Genomic DNA, 16,057 nt, shown 5'->3' with positions numbered 1-16,057 from the left:
ACAAAGCCTGATCCTTACTGCACTAAATTTAAATACACCAACATTTGATACGCAACACCAACTCATTGAGCCCTCACTTCAGTAATCTTGTCAACACACCACCAACTTTAAGTAAAACCATGATTTAACAGGTTTCTCACACTGCCAACAGATAGCTAACCCTGTTCTCAGAAGTACGGTGGATAACCACAAAAACACGTTCAGGATGGCTTTCCAGACTTAGTCTGCTGCTTTCTTATTGTTATAGGAAAAGATCAGAAGAAAAGATACACTTTTTTGCCTCTAATCTGGTATCCTTTCAAGGATGTTTGCATTGCAAGACTGACATTACAAGGTATCACTAGTTACTAATAGGAGTCCAAAATTAAAGCAAACAGAAATATGTGAGTATACGACTTTCACCACAGCCTGATAACTTAGACAGCATCCTAAAAATAATAGTTTCTAAATGTTTTGTGAAACTGCAAAAGGAAAAATTAGATTTAGATTGGTAAGTAGGCATTATGTAACATGAACATCCTGCTCAGAAAGGGCAAAGTGTTAAGAAAGTTTCAAAATTATGTAAGTACCTAGGTAGAGAAAAACTACTCTAATTGCAAGTTCCAGTTGAAAGAGAAGTCAGGACTGACTGCCAAGTATGAACAAAGAACAGGTTCTAACAGAGTGTTGAAAAAACTGTTAGAATTCTCTCTGCCTCATTCTGTCCAGAAGAACAGCTGAGTTACATTTGCTCTGTTAGTACCCGCTTAGAATACTTGTCCTAAACATTAATTGCATATTTTCAGAGGTCATGCATGCATGAGTCATGCTCATGCACTGGTAAAGCTTAGGGTCAATAGTCTAACAAAGCCAGATGACTGAAACATTTCATATATGCTGCTGAATTTATTTTATTGCAACATCAAGAAGTCACAGCATCACTGAAGTATTTTATTTAACAACTGCTTCATCAATAACTAGAACATTTAAATAAAAAGAACTTATTGTGAAAATTCTTCTACATCTATGCACTACCTGCTCCACAACTGCTCCATCATCCTTTTGCTCTCCAGCTGCACTCACACAAAAGGTCTAAATAGCTTGCTCCATTATGCAAGGTGTGTTATCTACTGCTGAAGTAACCACTCCAGATACCCACTGTCATCAGTTGCAGACTCCCATGCCTGATAAAACAAGTGCCAGACAAGGAGTCCGCAAGTTTGCACTGCACATTTATCCTCAGTGTATTGCAAATTCTAGTTTCAATATATTTTTATCTAACACATTTTACCACTATTTACCATTTAGTCTGTAGTCCCCTTAACTTCCCCCAGAAAGGATGAAATAAAAAAACCTTAAAGTATACCTTCAACAACTTTTCCTTGGAAATAGGTATATACACACCTGGTTTGGGATATGACAACCACCATTTCAGAATTTTTATGCTGCAGGTTTTACCTGGAGAAGTCTAAAGCATCCTCTTAAAAACAACCAGACACCATCCCCTTTCAAATCCCTGTTCACTGACACAATATAACTTCATTCCCTCTAGATACTGCAGATATTACCAAAATGTTAAAAGTTACTTACGGTTTTCCCCCAGGAATCCCTGCTAGATTTGGAGGGATTCCAGGTACTCTCATGTGAGGAGGAGGATCAAACCCAACCTGACAACAAAAAGTGAATTAATCTCAAACTTGGAATTTCTCATCAATTTCTCAGCAAGCTTCTTTTCTCCAATCCCAAGATATTATGCACTTAAACAAAAGGTGGCTTTTACCCACAGTATCAGATAATTGTGTGACCCTCCATTGGGGGTGCAAAACCCAGATGTTTTCTCTGAGCATACTTCTGATAGAAGCACTCATATGAGAACAGAAAATAATTTATCATGCATTCACACCACTGAGCATAACACAGCAGTCCTGGTTAGCAGGGAGAGTCCCGTGTTAGCCGTGGAATTACAGTCCATGTCAGCACCAAGCCATGCCAGTGCTCTTTACTCCTGAGAGAGCTAGCACATACTCAGGCTGGCACAGTGTGGTGCTGGAAAGCAGCCTTGGGCCCCAGCTAGGATCTCACTGCCTCCACAGTGTTCTGTTTGGGCACAGCAGCTGAGAGATCTCTCAGAGAGCCACACTGTGGGGTGCAAACAAATTTGTCCACAGCTTAAAAAACGACATTGTCTTTACATACTGCAATTCCACTGAATTTTTATACCCTGAATAAGTATGTACATCAAATAATCCAAGCAGAAATTCTGGACCAAAAGGACTTAGTTTTTCTTCTGAACGTTATATTAAATATTGTTATTGCTTTAAAAGCAGGGTGTATGCTATTTAGAATTTGCACATTTTCATGTAAAAGCCCTGTTTACCAGTTTGAAAAAAAGTGGTCATACAAGCAATAATGAGAAGTTGACAAGCATAAATCCAATTTTCCAGATTTACAAGTAGGTAAGTTTGTCTATGCAGAAAGCTGCCATCAAGCTCATGTTTGCAGAACCAGGCCCCTAGGTTATTTTGTGTGACAGCCACTATAACTACCAGGCTCCATTTACTTACTACACCCACAACAGCAACTATTCTTAAGACACCTGATCTCAGAGCTCCAAAATGACCAGCTTCTCAGGTTGATTTCCACAAAAAAAACCCAACAAAAAACAGGGACAGAGGCCCAGATGAAAAGACTTTTACATGCTTCAAGATTAATTTGTTATGTCTATATGGAACACAAATGTGTTTCAGCAACAAAAAAGCAGATGTCCACAGCTACAGTGAAATACCTTGTGTCTACCAAAACTACTTTTTCATTTACAGCATGAAATAATTTTCTGGCATTTATTCATCAGTTAAAGCACCGATGGAGGTGAAGAACAAAAAGAAAATATACATTAATACACTGAGATTCTTTGTTTTCAAGGTGCAAATTTGTTTCTTCAGCCACACAGCAAAGTGAAGCACGCAGTGAAGCACGCAGTGAAGCTGTCAAGCCTCTGGCACTGTTATGAGTTGGGAATTCCGCAGTGCTAAATGAAGCATGTAGCTTTTCTCAGTGAACCACAACTCACAGGACTGAGATTGCATGCAACGTATGGCCTACCATAGGAGATCTTCCATAGGCAACCACGGCAGCTGCAGCAGCAGCAGCACTCATCTGGGGTGACATATTGTGCAGACTGGCATAGGCTGCCCCTGGACTGGTTAACTCTCCGTTCATGCCAGCGTGAGGTACCATTCCAAATGGAGCAGGGTACGGTCCTGGTACTGCCAATGGTGTCCGCAAACCTGCAGCTACAGCATAATGAAATTAAGTGGGTTTATTTATGTATTCCTGCATATAGGAAAGAAAGCAGCCTTTTTTCCCCCCCCAAAACATCTCACCTTTCCCTCTCACATACACACAATGTCAAAAGACACTACCATGATCTGTCAGTACCACCAGCTCTTTTCAGTGTAAATAAGATCTACTGAAGTCTGAATTTGCTGATTACTTCTAGCAATCTCTTCTAGCATTACCTATTTCCATTTCTGTAATATTCCCCTGTTGACATTTATCTCTTCTTTGCCAAATTAAGCAGTAAAGCTGACAGACATGGTTTACACAGCTCATGTCTGAAGCAACTGTGTGTACCAGCCTGAATAGCAAAAGTAAACTTCCCCCAACATTTGTCAAGCTGTGCACTGCAGCAAATATTAGTAGACTCACACAAAGAAGGGATTGCATGAAGAATAAGTACCAGAAACTTCTGAGAAATCTTTTTATATTGCATTCAGTCTCTGGATTATTTGCAAAAAAAGATAAAGACAAAAGTAAACAAAGAAGACTAAGAGAGAAAGATATTCAAACTCTTGATAATCTGAACATCTGCTTCTCATCAAGCCTTCTCTTGATATCAAGAACAAAGCAATATATTTACTTAACAGTCACAAAGAACTACATGTGTAAAAAAAGATTCATTTTGGAACCATAAAAACACATGAGGTAATGCATTCACCAGCTTGGTTAACCAGAGGGTCCATTGTTGGAGGTTTGCCAAGGCCTGGACGGAGTCCTGGAGTTGCACTAGTGCCTGGGGTTGGCACGTCACCTCGAGGAGTTGGTGTGCTGGATTTCAGAACAGGCGTGCTGGCTTTTTCATGCTGGTATCATTAAACAAATTAAATGAGTATTATTTTTAATCCAGGCCATATTATACAATTTATCACAAAAGCAGCTGGGCTGCTGGGCACCTACTACCTAGTCCCTCAGCCAATTTTCATAAAGTCACACAATGCTGACAACATTAACTTGTGAGAGAGAAATGCTGACCTTTTTGATTACTGCCAAAATTAAAATAAGAAACATAGAAAGTTATTTTCCCTTTTCTACTGACATAAAAAAAAGGAATGCCTGAGCTAATTTTTTTCTTCAGGAAAATACAGTATGCGTTACCAAACTATTTTAGCTTAAAATCATTAATATTTCAATTATTATTTCATTAATATTTCAATTATTAATTAAATCTCACTACAAAAAGAAAAGACCACCATAGTTGATAGTATCAAAAAACCACGACACAAAAGTTACGGAGAATCAGATCAAATTATTAGTGATTCTGCAAGAAAAAGTCTTCAAGGAGTAACAGCTTATTTAGAAGAGTTTAACAAAAGCCTCAAGAACTTCTTCACAGGCCATGTTAAACTATAAGTTATTGTTCCTAAAAATAACCAAACCAATGCTTAAGCAACTCTTGTTCTTTGCAGCAAATTTGCAACTCATTTGACAGAAATGTAGGAAATAAAAAAAATAAAAACAAACCAGAAAATATTGCTGAGGAGGAAAGCTCAATAATACTTTAAAGATCTGGAAAAACAGTAGACAATTTCAGCTTCAAATGTTTAGTGCCAGGTAATTTGTGCCACAAGTAGTTCCTGAAAAATGGAGAGTTAGATTTTACAAGAAAAAATACTATCTGGACCACAGAATGCTACCTACCAGACCCATTTCTTTTGATTTGAGGGAAGTGGAACTTCCTGAAGAGGCTGTAGATGCTGGACTGCTGGAAGCATCCTTCTTCAGTAGGCGGGTTTTATCTATACCGTTTTCACGTGGTGAATGAGTGGGACTTGCCCTTGGGGAAGAAGGATCCTAAAACAATGGGAAGGGAAGAACAGCGCAGAACCATGTCATTGACTGGTACACAAACACCACTAAGGAGTCTATGGGAGAAAAAAAAACAAACTAGAGGAATTTAAGCAGTAAGTGCAAATGATGAGACATTTTGTCATCTTTATAGAAAAAAAGCTGAAATCCTTTCATCAGTCTAGAGAAGTAAAGTCACATAGTTAGCAATCTGTTTTTATTTTACACTACATGTAATCATAAATCGTTTCCAAGCACAGAGCTTGCAAAGCATACCTAAGTACAAACTAAAGCAAGTGCTTAAAACGTGGTAAGAGTAAGGAAGACCAACAGAAACTGCAGTAACTTGACACTCTTATTATCATGTACACTCTCCATGTTCCCGCTAGTCGCAATAAACATTTCAATAACCTCTTTTAGTTGATAAACACCTTGCTCATCTCTACTTCAGAAGAAGAGACAGACACATGCCTTCACAGATTTCACAGAGTATTTTGAGTTGGAAGAGCCCCACAAGGATCATCGAGTCCAACTCTTAGGTGAATGGCCCAGACAGGGATCTTTATATGCCATAATAGCTGTCACATTTTTGCTCAACACCATCTGTAATTGCCTTGCCACTTAAATCTACAGGAAAACTGAAACCGCCTCTCAGGTGATTATTTTTCTCTGTTCCAGAGGCATTTTCTGCATTTACTTTAACTTGAAATAGCCAGCCCCATGAGTTACAATGCTATCAGAGCTCTGCAGGTTCTCCATGCTCCTTTGGCTCATAAGAATAGCACCAGGGAGAAATCACACCTCACAAAAGGGCAATAAGTCTGACTGATTATTAAGCAGTTTCATTGTAAGCCAACCTTCTGAAAGGATTATTAAAATCACTAGTTGGACACCCATTTTTCTATTTGGCTGACATTGTTTGGGCCCCTGGAGCTACTGAGGACACTTCTCTATCAGCTTCTCTCCCTGTGATTTGCAGAGAGCTGAAGAACCTCACTACCATATTCAGGCTTCCTAAATCTGTGTGTTGTATGAAATAAAAGATGAAGAAAAGGGAACACCCATCCCTTCACCTTGATGCCATTGCCAAATCTCAGCCCTGGAGAAAAAAAGTGTCTACAATCTCTGAAAAAATCTTCTGAACTAACTTCATTCTAAAAAAACAGCATTTCTGGAAAATGTCTTTAACCAAGGACATTAAAATACAAGCAATTTTTAAGGCAACGTTTTTAATAACAACCCTACTACTAAATACAACATTAGATAATGTCTTCCCTTTCCATTCAAAGACAGTAGTTTGAAAACCTCAGCCTTCCACATGCTCTTCAGCACAACCCTCTACCCTATAGAGCAGCTGTGAAGTGTCAGAATGTTAACTGCAGAGGGAACAGACCTGGACAAAGCAGCAGAAGGAAAAACCGAGAAGGTAACCAGATAAAGCTCAGAGGAAGACACAGTAACTGCAGTACTAATAAAAAGGAGAAGTTGTGAATATTTTAACATATCCACACAGAGGATTATTTTTCTTCTAGCTTTAACCTTTGGGCAAACGTCAAGACTACAAAAATGAAAAAAGTTACCTCATTGGATACATCTACAACCAAGTTATCGTCACTCTTGTCCCCATCACTGTCCTATTAAAAATAAATAAATATAGTGTTCATTTCAATTAGTGCAATAAGAGCCCAGAGAGAAAGACTACGCATCTACTCAGACATTTGTTGTTTTTCCTAAACAAAAAACAAACAGCCTTTCATTAAGTTATTAGCAATAGGGAGAACAATTAAAACAAACACAACACCTTATTTCTGCTACAATAGTAAAACCCAAGTATGGTAGAACTAGTTGAAAGATGGCAATCTCACCATCAGTGCAAGATGGTCCAAAACCCCTCCTTATTACCACCACATAAACAGTGTAATCACTACTCCTAAAAGAGAAAGGTACTCTGTTCATACACTAATCTTGTGTTAATTTGGAGAAAGTAGTACTTGTGCATACCTGGAAAAACACCAAAAAACAGGTCTCAGGAAAATGGAGCTTTTTGACATATTTGATGAATTGTCTTCCTCAAATTGATAGTACCATTTTTCCCCTTTTCAAGAAAGGCAAGTTTTGAAATAAAAAGTTCTGGGGAAGAAAAAACTTCAAAAATGCCAAGGCATTTCAACATTTCTGCCCAAGAAAACCAAAATACTTGGGCATTCCTGAACAGAAATGTTCTACTGCAGCTTGTCAAGCTGCAGTTCAACTGTTTCCCTTATATCTATGTGCAGCTGAGCTGTTTTACTAACTATTGCTGTTACTGTAGTGCCTCCTGGTCCCTGTCTCTAAGAGAGGCCAGGATTCTCCAGTAGACACGTTCTGATATGCAGAGATCTAGTGATTTTCACAGTGGTCAAATCAGAAGGTGAGTCTTGACTCAAAACCAAACAAAGAAATTAAATTAATTTAAAAACTTTAAATTTCTGTGGGAACAAGTCTGATATTTCCAATAAAAGTACTTTTAGTTAAAAAGTTTCTATGCAAACAAACCAGACATACAAGATTACTCAACTGTCTCCCATCTCTTCCTTTCAAAGTGTCTGAGCTTTCACACGTAACACCAGATCCTTTCTCTCACTTAAGGCCATAATGCTTTAAAAAAACAAAGCAAAACCAAACCACCCAAAACCAACCAAACAAAAAACCCCAAACCAACCAACCAACAAATCAACCAACCAACCACCCCAAAAAATCCAACTGAAAAAAACCACCCCAAACCAACAGGTAGTTCCAACCCTTCCCTTCTGTTAACAGCTGAATCTTGCTCCAAGAAATACACAAAGATATTAGGGATCCAAGAGTGCCACTGGACAAAGAGTGGTCACTCTATTTGCTACTCAGGACGCTATCCACCCAACAGGTGCAAAAGAAGGACATGAAAGCTTTAGCTCCTGTTATCTGCCACCTCTTGAGAAGCATGAAGCACCCTGAGTGCTCGAACAGGTAAGAGAATGTGGGAGAACAGTAGATGGGACACTTGTTTGCCAGAGACACCACTCTGGAGGAGGCAAAATTAGCTGCAAAGCAATGCTTAAGTGAACTCCGCTGACTTTGTCATTTTAATAAATAGAAATTTACTGGGATTATCAAAGGCATCTCCTGTAACTTCTACTAATACCAGAAGATTCTCCTCACTAATAAAGCCACACACTGAAACTACATAGGTACTAATATGAAAATTAGTCCAAAGTTAAAAAGGGGGAAAAAATTCATTTTGCATTCTTTTTCCGAAAGCTACAGGTCCTATAACTCATTTATGCCCCTTTTGACAAAAGCAGTATTTCTTTGTCCCTACAAGGGCCTCATCTAAAATGAGCTCAAAACCAGCAGCTCTGTATTTGCATAATTGGTGGACCTTCAAAAAAAAAAAACAAACAAAAAACCGTATTCAAAACTAGAATAAATCTGGAACTTTCAAATATCCTTGCTTTACTCAATTTTTTATTTTGATGCTGCCTTTAGCTGTAAAGTCCATTTCAAACAAACAGTGGGCAGAAACATATTTAAAATGTGGATTAACACAAAGTGCTTCTACTGTGCAATAACATCCTTTACATTTCTTTACAGTAGAAACACAGGAAAAACAAGCAAGTTAAGCTTCTTCTTCCTTTTTATATCAAGCGTAGCTTGAGAATGCTTAATCTTCAAATATTTAAAATTAAAAATGCCAATAAAATATCACACCCTTAAATTTGAGGGATTGACATGGGGAAGTTTGCCAAACCCTTCTGTAATCAAAATATTGTTATTAGAAAGTGGTGGAAATACAGCTTGTAAAACCATTAACAGCACTAACACATCCAATAGCTTCTCAAAGACATTATCCAAGTGGAGAGAAATTAAAATTACCCTACTAAATATTGAGAAAATAAAATGGTACCTAATTTTCTCTTGTGTTTCAGTAACCAAGAATTAATTAGTGATCTAAATCACATAAACCAGACAATTTGCCACATTATTGCTATGTCAAAGTACAGTATGTTCTCCTAGATTTAAATTTTGCTTTTCAGTACTCTCTCACACCAGTCCTAGTCCCTTAGGCCTGTTCAAGTACCATCCTGTGATTTGTCTGAGCATTTAGACTTGAAGTTGAAAGCCTGTGTGAACCTTCTGAGGTTCACATACATTGTTGTACTGAAGTGTCTCTTTGAAACCAAGCAACAAGCAAGCAAGTCAAAAATGCAGAACACAAAACTGTGAACTTTCAATATTTCAATTTGCTTTCTGCTGAAATTGCTGTTTCAGCCAAAAGCAAACTTCAGTTAGTTGGTACAGCCTGATAACATGTGCAATTTGCAATTATAACTCAGCATGGTAAGAGCTAGTTATCAATAAAATTTACCAAACCCCTCTCAATAACAAAATCTTCCATTTCAAACAAACCTGAGTTTAGAGCAGTCCAGAAAGAATGTCACAAACTCTGAGAAACGCTCCAGGGCATATGTGAATCCCAAACAATTATGTCTGTTGAGGCCTATGACTTAACAACATCCCAAACTACTGAGTCACTACTCTTCCCACAACTTAAATCTTGTGTCCCTCTGGCACATATATTCATGTACTACTTCAGCCATAAGAAAGTTGCCTTGTTCTTCACAGCTCTTTTACTCCTCACACAAGCACAGCATGTGCAAATAAATTAATCATTTCTTTGACACAGATTTGCTTACATAGTGGCTGGAATCCTTATCATCCACCTTTCTCTTTTTGATGTCATTGGCATATTCAGGGCCATTCCTGCGTTTATCTGTGCTTCGTAGACTGTCCGGGACCAACAGAGAATTACTCTGTAAAGACAAAAAACAAGGTCAATCAAAAATCCGTTTTAGGATTGCTCATATATTCTTACAAACTCAAACTGATGTGATAGATGCTTTAGAAATGTGATACCTGCTTAGTCTTCAATTTAATTCAAAACAAAGTCCTCCAGGCAAACATGTACAGCTTCACGCATTCTAAGGAGCTTGGCTTTTCATTGTTCAACTTATAAAAAGTTTAGTTCACTTGTCAGTCACCATCTATTTAACTAATTAATTCAAGTGAATTTATTGTTTAGGAGAGACAGGCTTGCTGTTTATTCATGAGCAAGTAACAACGATTTTATTATTTTTTTAAATACTCAGATCCCATCTAATAAAAGAGATTTACTACATATAATCTGATTGATAAGTCACTTCTAGAATATCAGAAATAGATGAAGCTTTGCTATGTCTACACCTGCAGGTATGGACAATAAATAACAGCTTGCCTTTAATGCTTAAAATAACAAGTATTTGCTGAATACAGTTATGCAGTAATCAATTGTTAGCTGGAGTAAACTCCAATTGGATTCCTTCAACAAATGTATTGCAAACAAAGATCAAATATTTTTACTTCCAGCATAACATTCACTACTAGTGTGAAATTAAGGCTAAAGTCTTGTTTAATCAGACTTGATCTGAAAAACTGAGGCCAACACACACACACAAAAGACAAAAGCAGAGACTAATCTTTTCCTCAAACTACATGGACTGCTTTCATTCAAGCAAAGTTATGCTAAGTACAAACTGTTGACCCAAAGAGCATTTTAGACATTTTTCAGTCACATGACAATTTGACATGCCTGTGATTCCTGATTCCCATCTCCATCTCAGTTCCAGCTAAAGCATTAAAATGTGTTACAATGAGTTCTTTTAAGTGCAGGATTAGCATATGCAAGAGGGCAATTTGTTCACTGATGTGTTAATGCTGTGAACAATACTGAATGAGTTGAGAAAAAAATCTCCTTTCACAAAGACCTGGTAAGCCTAGATCCTAAAAGCCAAGTACATGCTTAGATAAATAAATACAGGCTCACATAAATATATAAGTAAACATGCGTTTGCATCCATACATATATCTCTCTCAAGAGAAAAGTCTAATACCAACATGTACTTCAGTGTAAGCCCTCAAAGAACATATTTAGATCTACCCAAGAGACAGAGATATTTACTTGTAATATATCATAAACATATACTAATAACCAGTGAACTGTGCACTGAATAGCTTCCCCTTTAAAACCTGAACACATCAAGATAGTTTTGCTCAGACACAAATGTTTAGCCCCAAGGAGGAGGACAAGGAAACAGGGTACATAAGGCAATCTGAATCCTCTTTTTCCTAATTCAGAAGCTGCACTTTAAAGCCAACTCTAAGCTCTTTTATTCATGACTATTCAAGCTAAACAAATGCCAAAGGGCTTACATAAAGCATATAGGAGGGTCTATTGAAATTCAGTATAAAGAAGCTCAAAATAATGTCTTTACCAAAATGTTTTGTACTAAAAGGTGGGCTTGTTGGATCATTGAACTAATTGCCTTGACAAATACAGTCGGAATTTAACCCCTTATCTCCTCCCAGATGCACACAAATTCAGGTATTCACTAGTCTGAAAACCCTTAAAACTAATTTTAAACATTTTAATACTGAATCCATCATGTTTGTGGCAGTAGAAACATCTTAAGAAGCAGTAGAAACACTAAGAAGCAAGGTGGCAATTCAAACTTGACCAGAGATGTCTTCCTCTTCTGGAGGAAAGCCATTTAGTTAAGAGATACTTTCCTTAATAAAAACAATTAAAAATATCTCTTTTACTACTGAAGAATTTAGAATAAAACCATAAAGCAAATGCAGGAAAGAGAATAAAGTCAGTTCCTTTGTTTAATTTTCTAAAAAAAAAGTGTGAATAGCAGAAAGGTGGCAAAGGGGCAACAACTGGAAAAAATTTAGCAAACCTACTATTTAGAGTTACAGCTTGCAAATTTTTGGCAACGCGTAGGTGTAACTACAATATCTGATTTTTTTTTTTCTTTTTAAATTTAGTCTACCTAGACAATGTTGACAATATTTTATACTGCTTGTCTTGTAGAATTTCAAAACTGTGAAACATATGCAGGAAATCCCAGCTCCCACTGTGTCCTAAATGCCAAACAAAGATTATTAGATTTGGTTTTTTCTTCAAAAGACTGATGGTTTCTCACACAAACATGTAATTATATCACAAGCCTATTCTGCAAAACATATCACCTCTGGTCCTATTTACACCACCTTTCTATAACTTACCACATTAATTTAAACCACTGTTCTTTGTGATCAGAGTATCCACACTAGAAGTTGTTGTAGAGCAGCTCATTTCCCAATAGCTACACGAGAAATTGCAAATAAGATTGTGCTCTTTTTATGGCAAAATCTATCAGTAAACTCGAAAATTAAAAAGTTCCTGTTTTGTTTCCCACAGAAGTTCAAGAAAGTTCTAACAACTGTGACTAAAATCAGGTAAAGAAAGAATACCTTGCTGTAAGCTACTACCATAATTCAAACTACCAAAAATGTAAGAATTCATTCAACAATGTGAAATTATGAATCTTTTAAAGTAGTGCAAATGGTAAATCCAGAATACTGAAGAACAAATTAAGTAAATGAAAATACAAACAAGAACTGGTAAAGAGATGATCATTGAGCTATTGATATCTCTCACCCCTGTAATGTTAAGGTTCAGGGAAGAGTGAGGGCAGTATACCAAAAGCCACCTTTCCTCATTTCAGGTCTGGTGGCGTTTATATTTGCTACATGTCCGCTATCAAACAGGATCAGCCAGAAGACAGCAGCAACAGTTTCACAATATCAGAGTCTCCTTATCTTCTCTTTAGAAGAGTAATCTGTTTAGTTCTTCTAACAAGGTCTACTAACAACTGACTTATTTTCAGAAGTAGGACAAGAATTTTTATTTTGGCTATAATATTTTTTTAATAACTCTACAGAAATTTTCAGTTGGGATTGATCTTCAGTAATAACTCACTTATACAAAAAGGGCAAAAAGATATATAGATGCATAGTTGATATCCCTAAAGAGAAACTTCATGGCATCAATTTTTATTTTGTCTTAATTTCAACAGATTAGATACATAACTGAGGATATTCCTCGCTTTCATACTTAGAGTTCAGTCTGTTAAGGATTAACCAACGCAACGTTTGCAAATCATGAAGCTCAGATCAGAGCAAGTTGTCAAAATCAGTTTTTTGTGTTTTCCTTTTCTTTTGATCATTTGTTTTATACACATGAAGCCCTTTTCTTCAAATAAGTCCCAAAAGAAAATAAAAACGTTAATGTAGCACTACTTCCTGTCAGAATTACCAGACGGCATAAATGCTATATAACAGGCAACTTGTGATCCTAAAGCAACTCTGCTTCCAGAAAAAGTTAAATACTGAAACCACCAGAAGGCAAATGTGAAGCAAAAACCCAGTCATGATGCACAGAAAGAAGGCAGGTTCCCTACTAGGAATATAATGCACATTATTCAAATGCACCTCTTTGACTGCCATACTGTTCCACACAGGAACCACTTCCAAACCTCAAGTATGTGCACCAGCAGTACAGGCTGAGAGCACCCAATATCTCATTTACCCCATTATCCCACTTGTAATACAGCACAGACAATTCATATAGAATAGTACATACAGAACTGACAATTGACTTTATGCTGATCATTACAGCAATTAAATAACAGTATTTACATTACATCTGTGCACATGGTTCAACTACACCTGGTCCCAATTAAGATCTTCTCTAGTGCTGGGCTCCTAAGGTCTCTCACTCCCCTCTCCCCCAAAGATGTGTACACACATAGGCTTGCTCTGTGCTTGGTGATTCCCTGACTCTCCATACATCCGTGCCAAGGACAGCCACCAGCCATCACAGCCAGTTACCACAGCTAACAACTTGGCCTTGCCTGCAGTGCTCAGTAGAGCCTCTGTGTTTATTTTTCTTCACCACGCATGGGACCTCTGCCCTGCCACTGCACCACACACAAGTGCTACCTGCAGATAGAAACAGGTGCAATTCCTTGCTGAGTAGGCAAAACAGCATCAAGTCTAACAACTACACCAAAACCATCAGTTACTCATTGTCAGGAGTCACTGACAGGAATACAGGAAATGGAAGATGTACTTCAAAATCCCCCAGAAAGGCAAAAGAAGACTGGGCTCAAACCTATTCTGCTTCAGAATCATTAACTTCAATTTGTTCAATACGCTTATTGCAAACACGCATGTCTACAACCCAAAAGCTGACTTAAAAAGTCAGTAGGTTTCATGTCAAATTACTTGTGATGGAAAGCTACTTGACTTCACCTTCTTTTCACCCACCATTTCAAGTTATATTGATTTTACAATCAGAAGACATTAACAAGGACTAGGACTTCTGTTGATTTCAGTATTTTCTAGCTAATGTTTGTCAAAATCAAGGTATCCCTAAAAATTTATACCAGACCACCTCAATCCTCTTGTCCTTTGTTATCAACCTTCTATCTTCTACTGTCATGCTGCCTTCTGTCACCTACAAACTAAACTGCAACACAGCAACACACAGCTCTTACATGAGCAACCTCTGCTGAAGATAATTCGTAGTCTGAAGCCATTCTTTCTTCACAAAGTCCAAGAAACATACTTGTGCTATGCTTATCAGTACACTATACTTCCATATAACAACTTTTATGATTTTTCTCCCCCCTTTAAAAGACTTAAAACACAACACAAAAACAGCTTGCACATAATATCACTCAAAAAGTAGCACTCAATTGTTCATGCCCCATTTCTCCAAGACTGGGAGGTGAAGAATAGGATAGAGAGCTCAGGGCACAGAATATTTTTCTACTGTAGGAAAAGAGCATTTTCTTTACAAAACAATAGCAACATTTAGGCTTAACAATGAAGGCAAAAAAATGTCTGGGAAAATTTATGAATGCTTTCTAGGTCTTAGAAAATAAGCTCAGTGTTTTTCATGAGGACAAAAGACAAACATCAGCTAATGTAAATCCTAAGAACACAGTGAAGTAAGATTTCACTGTCTACAAATTACTACTGTTACAACAGAGTGCATCAAAACATTTGCATTTCTGTGCTGTCCAAACAGGATACTAGAATAGTGGGAAAACAAGTGATAAATGAACACCTATAACGAGTTTAAAAAAGGTTGCCCGGATATTTCCCAAAGAAAAAAGTGTGGACATCAAAGTTCTTTTGTATTGCTGTCTCTCAAAGCTTTCAGTTTCAGTTGCAAAACTTGCTTCCTTTGCCTGGCTTCGCTACCTGCAGACAGAATTTGCCACATTAGAAGGGATACCTGCATTTGCACAATAACATGACGCAGTTTGGGACAGTTAGAGATACATCAGCCAAAACCCACCAGCCATTATTCATGTAGTCACACAATTTAAATTTGACAAAATAATTTTAGCATTCATGTAGGAAGTATACTATTATTAATAACTTAAATGTTATATATTACACAAACACGCATTTACCAAAAAACATTTTTTCATTTTGCCTTCTGGAACTTAAGCTAATATATAAAAGAAAAATGCAGCCGTTGCTATTTAGATATAACAAAAGTAGTTAAACTGGTCAAAATAAAAAAATAATGAAACCATGTCTTTATATTAACTTATAAATACAAGAATTTCACTACTTTTGTTGTATTTCAAAACATACAATACATAAAAGCTTGTGACTGCTTATTTATCTAAGGAGACTTTAAAAAAATAAACCAAATCTAATTTAAAAATGAATACGCTCCAGTCTGTCACAATATGCTTTAACCCAAAGTTATGTCCCAGAAACTCAATTTAAAACCCCATAGACAAGCAATAAATTTTAATTTTTCAAACTTCCACATTTTAAGCTGTTAGCTTCTACTGATAGTGCTCAAAGGTCATGCTAGACATATTTGATGGAAATCATACTGTAGAACTGCACAGTATTTTTTTGGCAGCACCATTACTTTTAAAATGCTACTCTGAAAATCAAATTGATTTTACCTTGATGACCCAGATGTCATAAAATGATTTCAACCACACATAATAACCAAACAGACCTGCTGCTATGCCTTGTG

General features: G+C 37.1%; 1 protein-coding gene across 3 annotated transcripts in view; it reads right to left on the bottom strand.

Annotated features, from left to right (window-relative positions):
• The window catches only part of TLE1 (TLE family member 1, transcriptional corepressor), a 74,834-nt gene that overhangs the window by 14,284 nt on the left and 44,493 nt on the right, over positions 1-16,057 (bottom strand). For 2 of the 3 annotated variants that reach the window (XM_048290649.1, XM_048290650.1), the window contains exons 9-14: positions 9,819-9,935; positions 6,684-6,737; positions 4,957-5,109; positions 3,977-4,121; positions 3,082-3,272; positions 1,570-1,646 (exon numbers count right to left, since the gene is read on the bottom strand). In XM_048290649.1, coding sequence (XP_048146606.1) covers positions 1,570-1,646; positions 3,082-3,272; positions 3,977-4,121; positions 4,957-5,109; positions 6,684-6,737; positions 9,819-9,935 — 737 coding nt within the window. The remainder of the gene's footprint in view (positions 1-1,569; positions 1,647-3,081; positions 3,273-3,976; positions 4,122-4,956; positions 5,110-6,683; positions 6,738-9,818; positions 9,936-16,057) is intronic. The other variant, XM_048290651.1, reaches the window with a different exon arrangement.

This window comes from Corvus hawaiiensis, chromosome Z, assembly GCF_020740725.1.
Source record: "Corvus hawaiiensis isolate bCorHaw1 chromosome Z, bCorHaw1.pri.cur, whole genome shotgun sequence".
Lineage (NCBI taxonomy): Eukaryota > Metazoa > Chordata > Aves > Passeriformes > Corvidae > Corvus > Corvus hawaiiensis.
The sequence above is the reverse complement of the archived record's forward strand: the minus strand, read 5'-3'. Positions and strand labels throughout refer to the sequence as shown.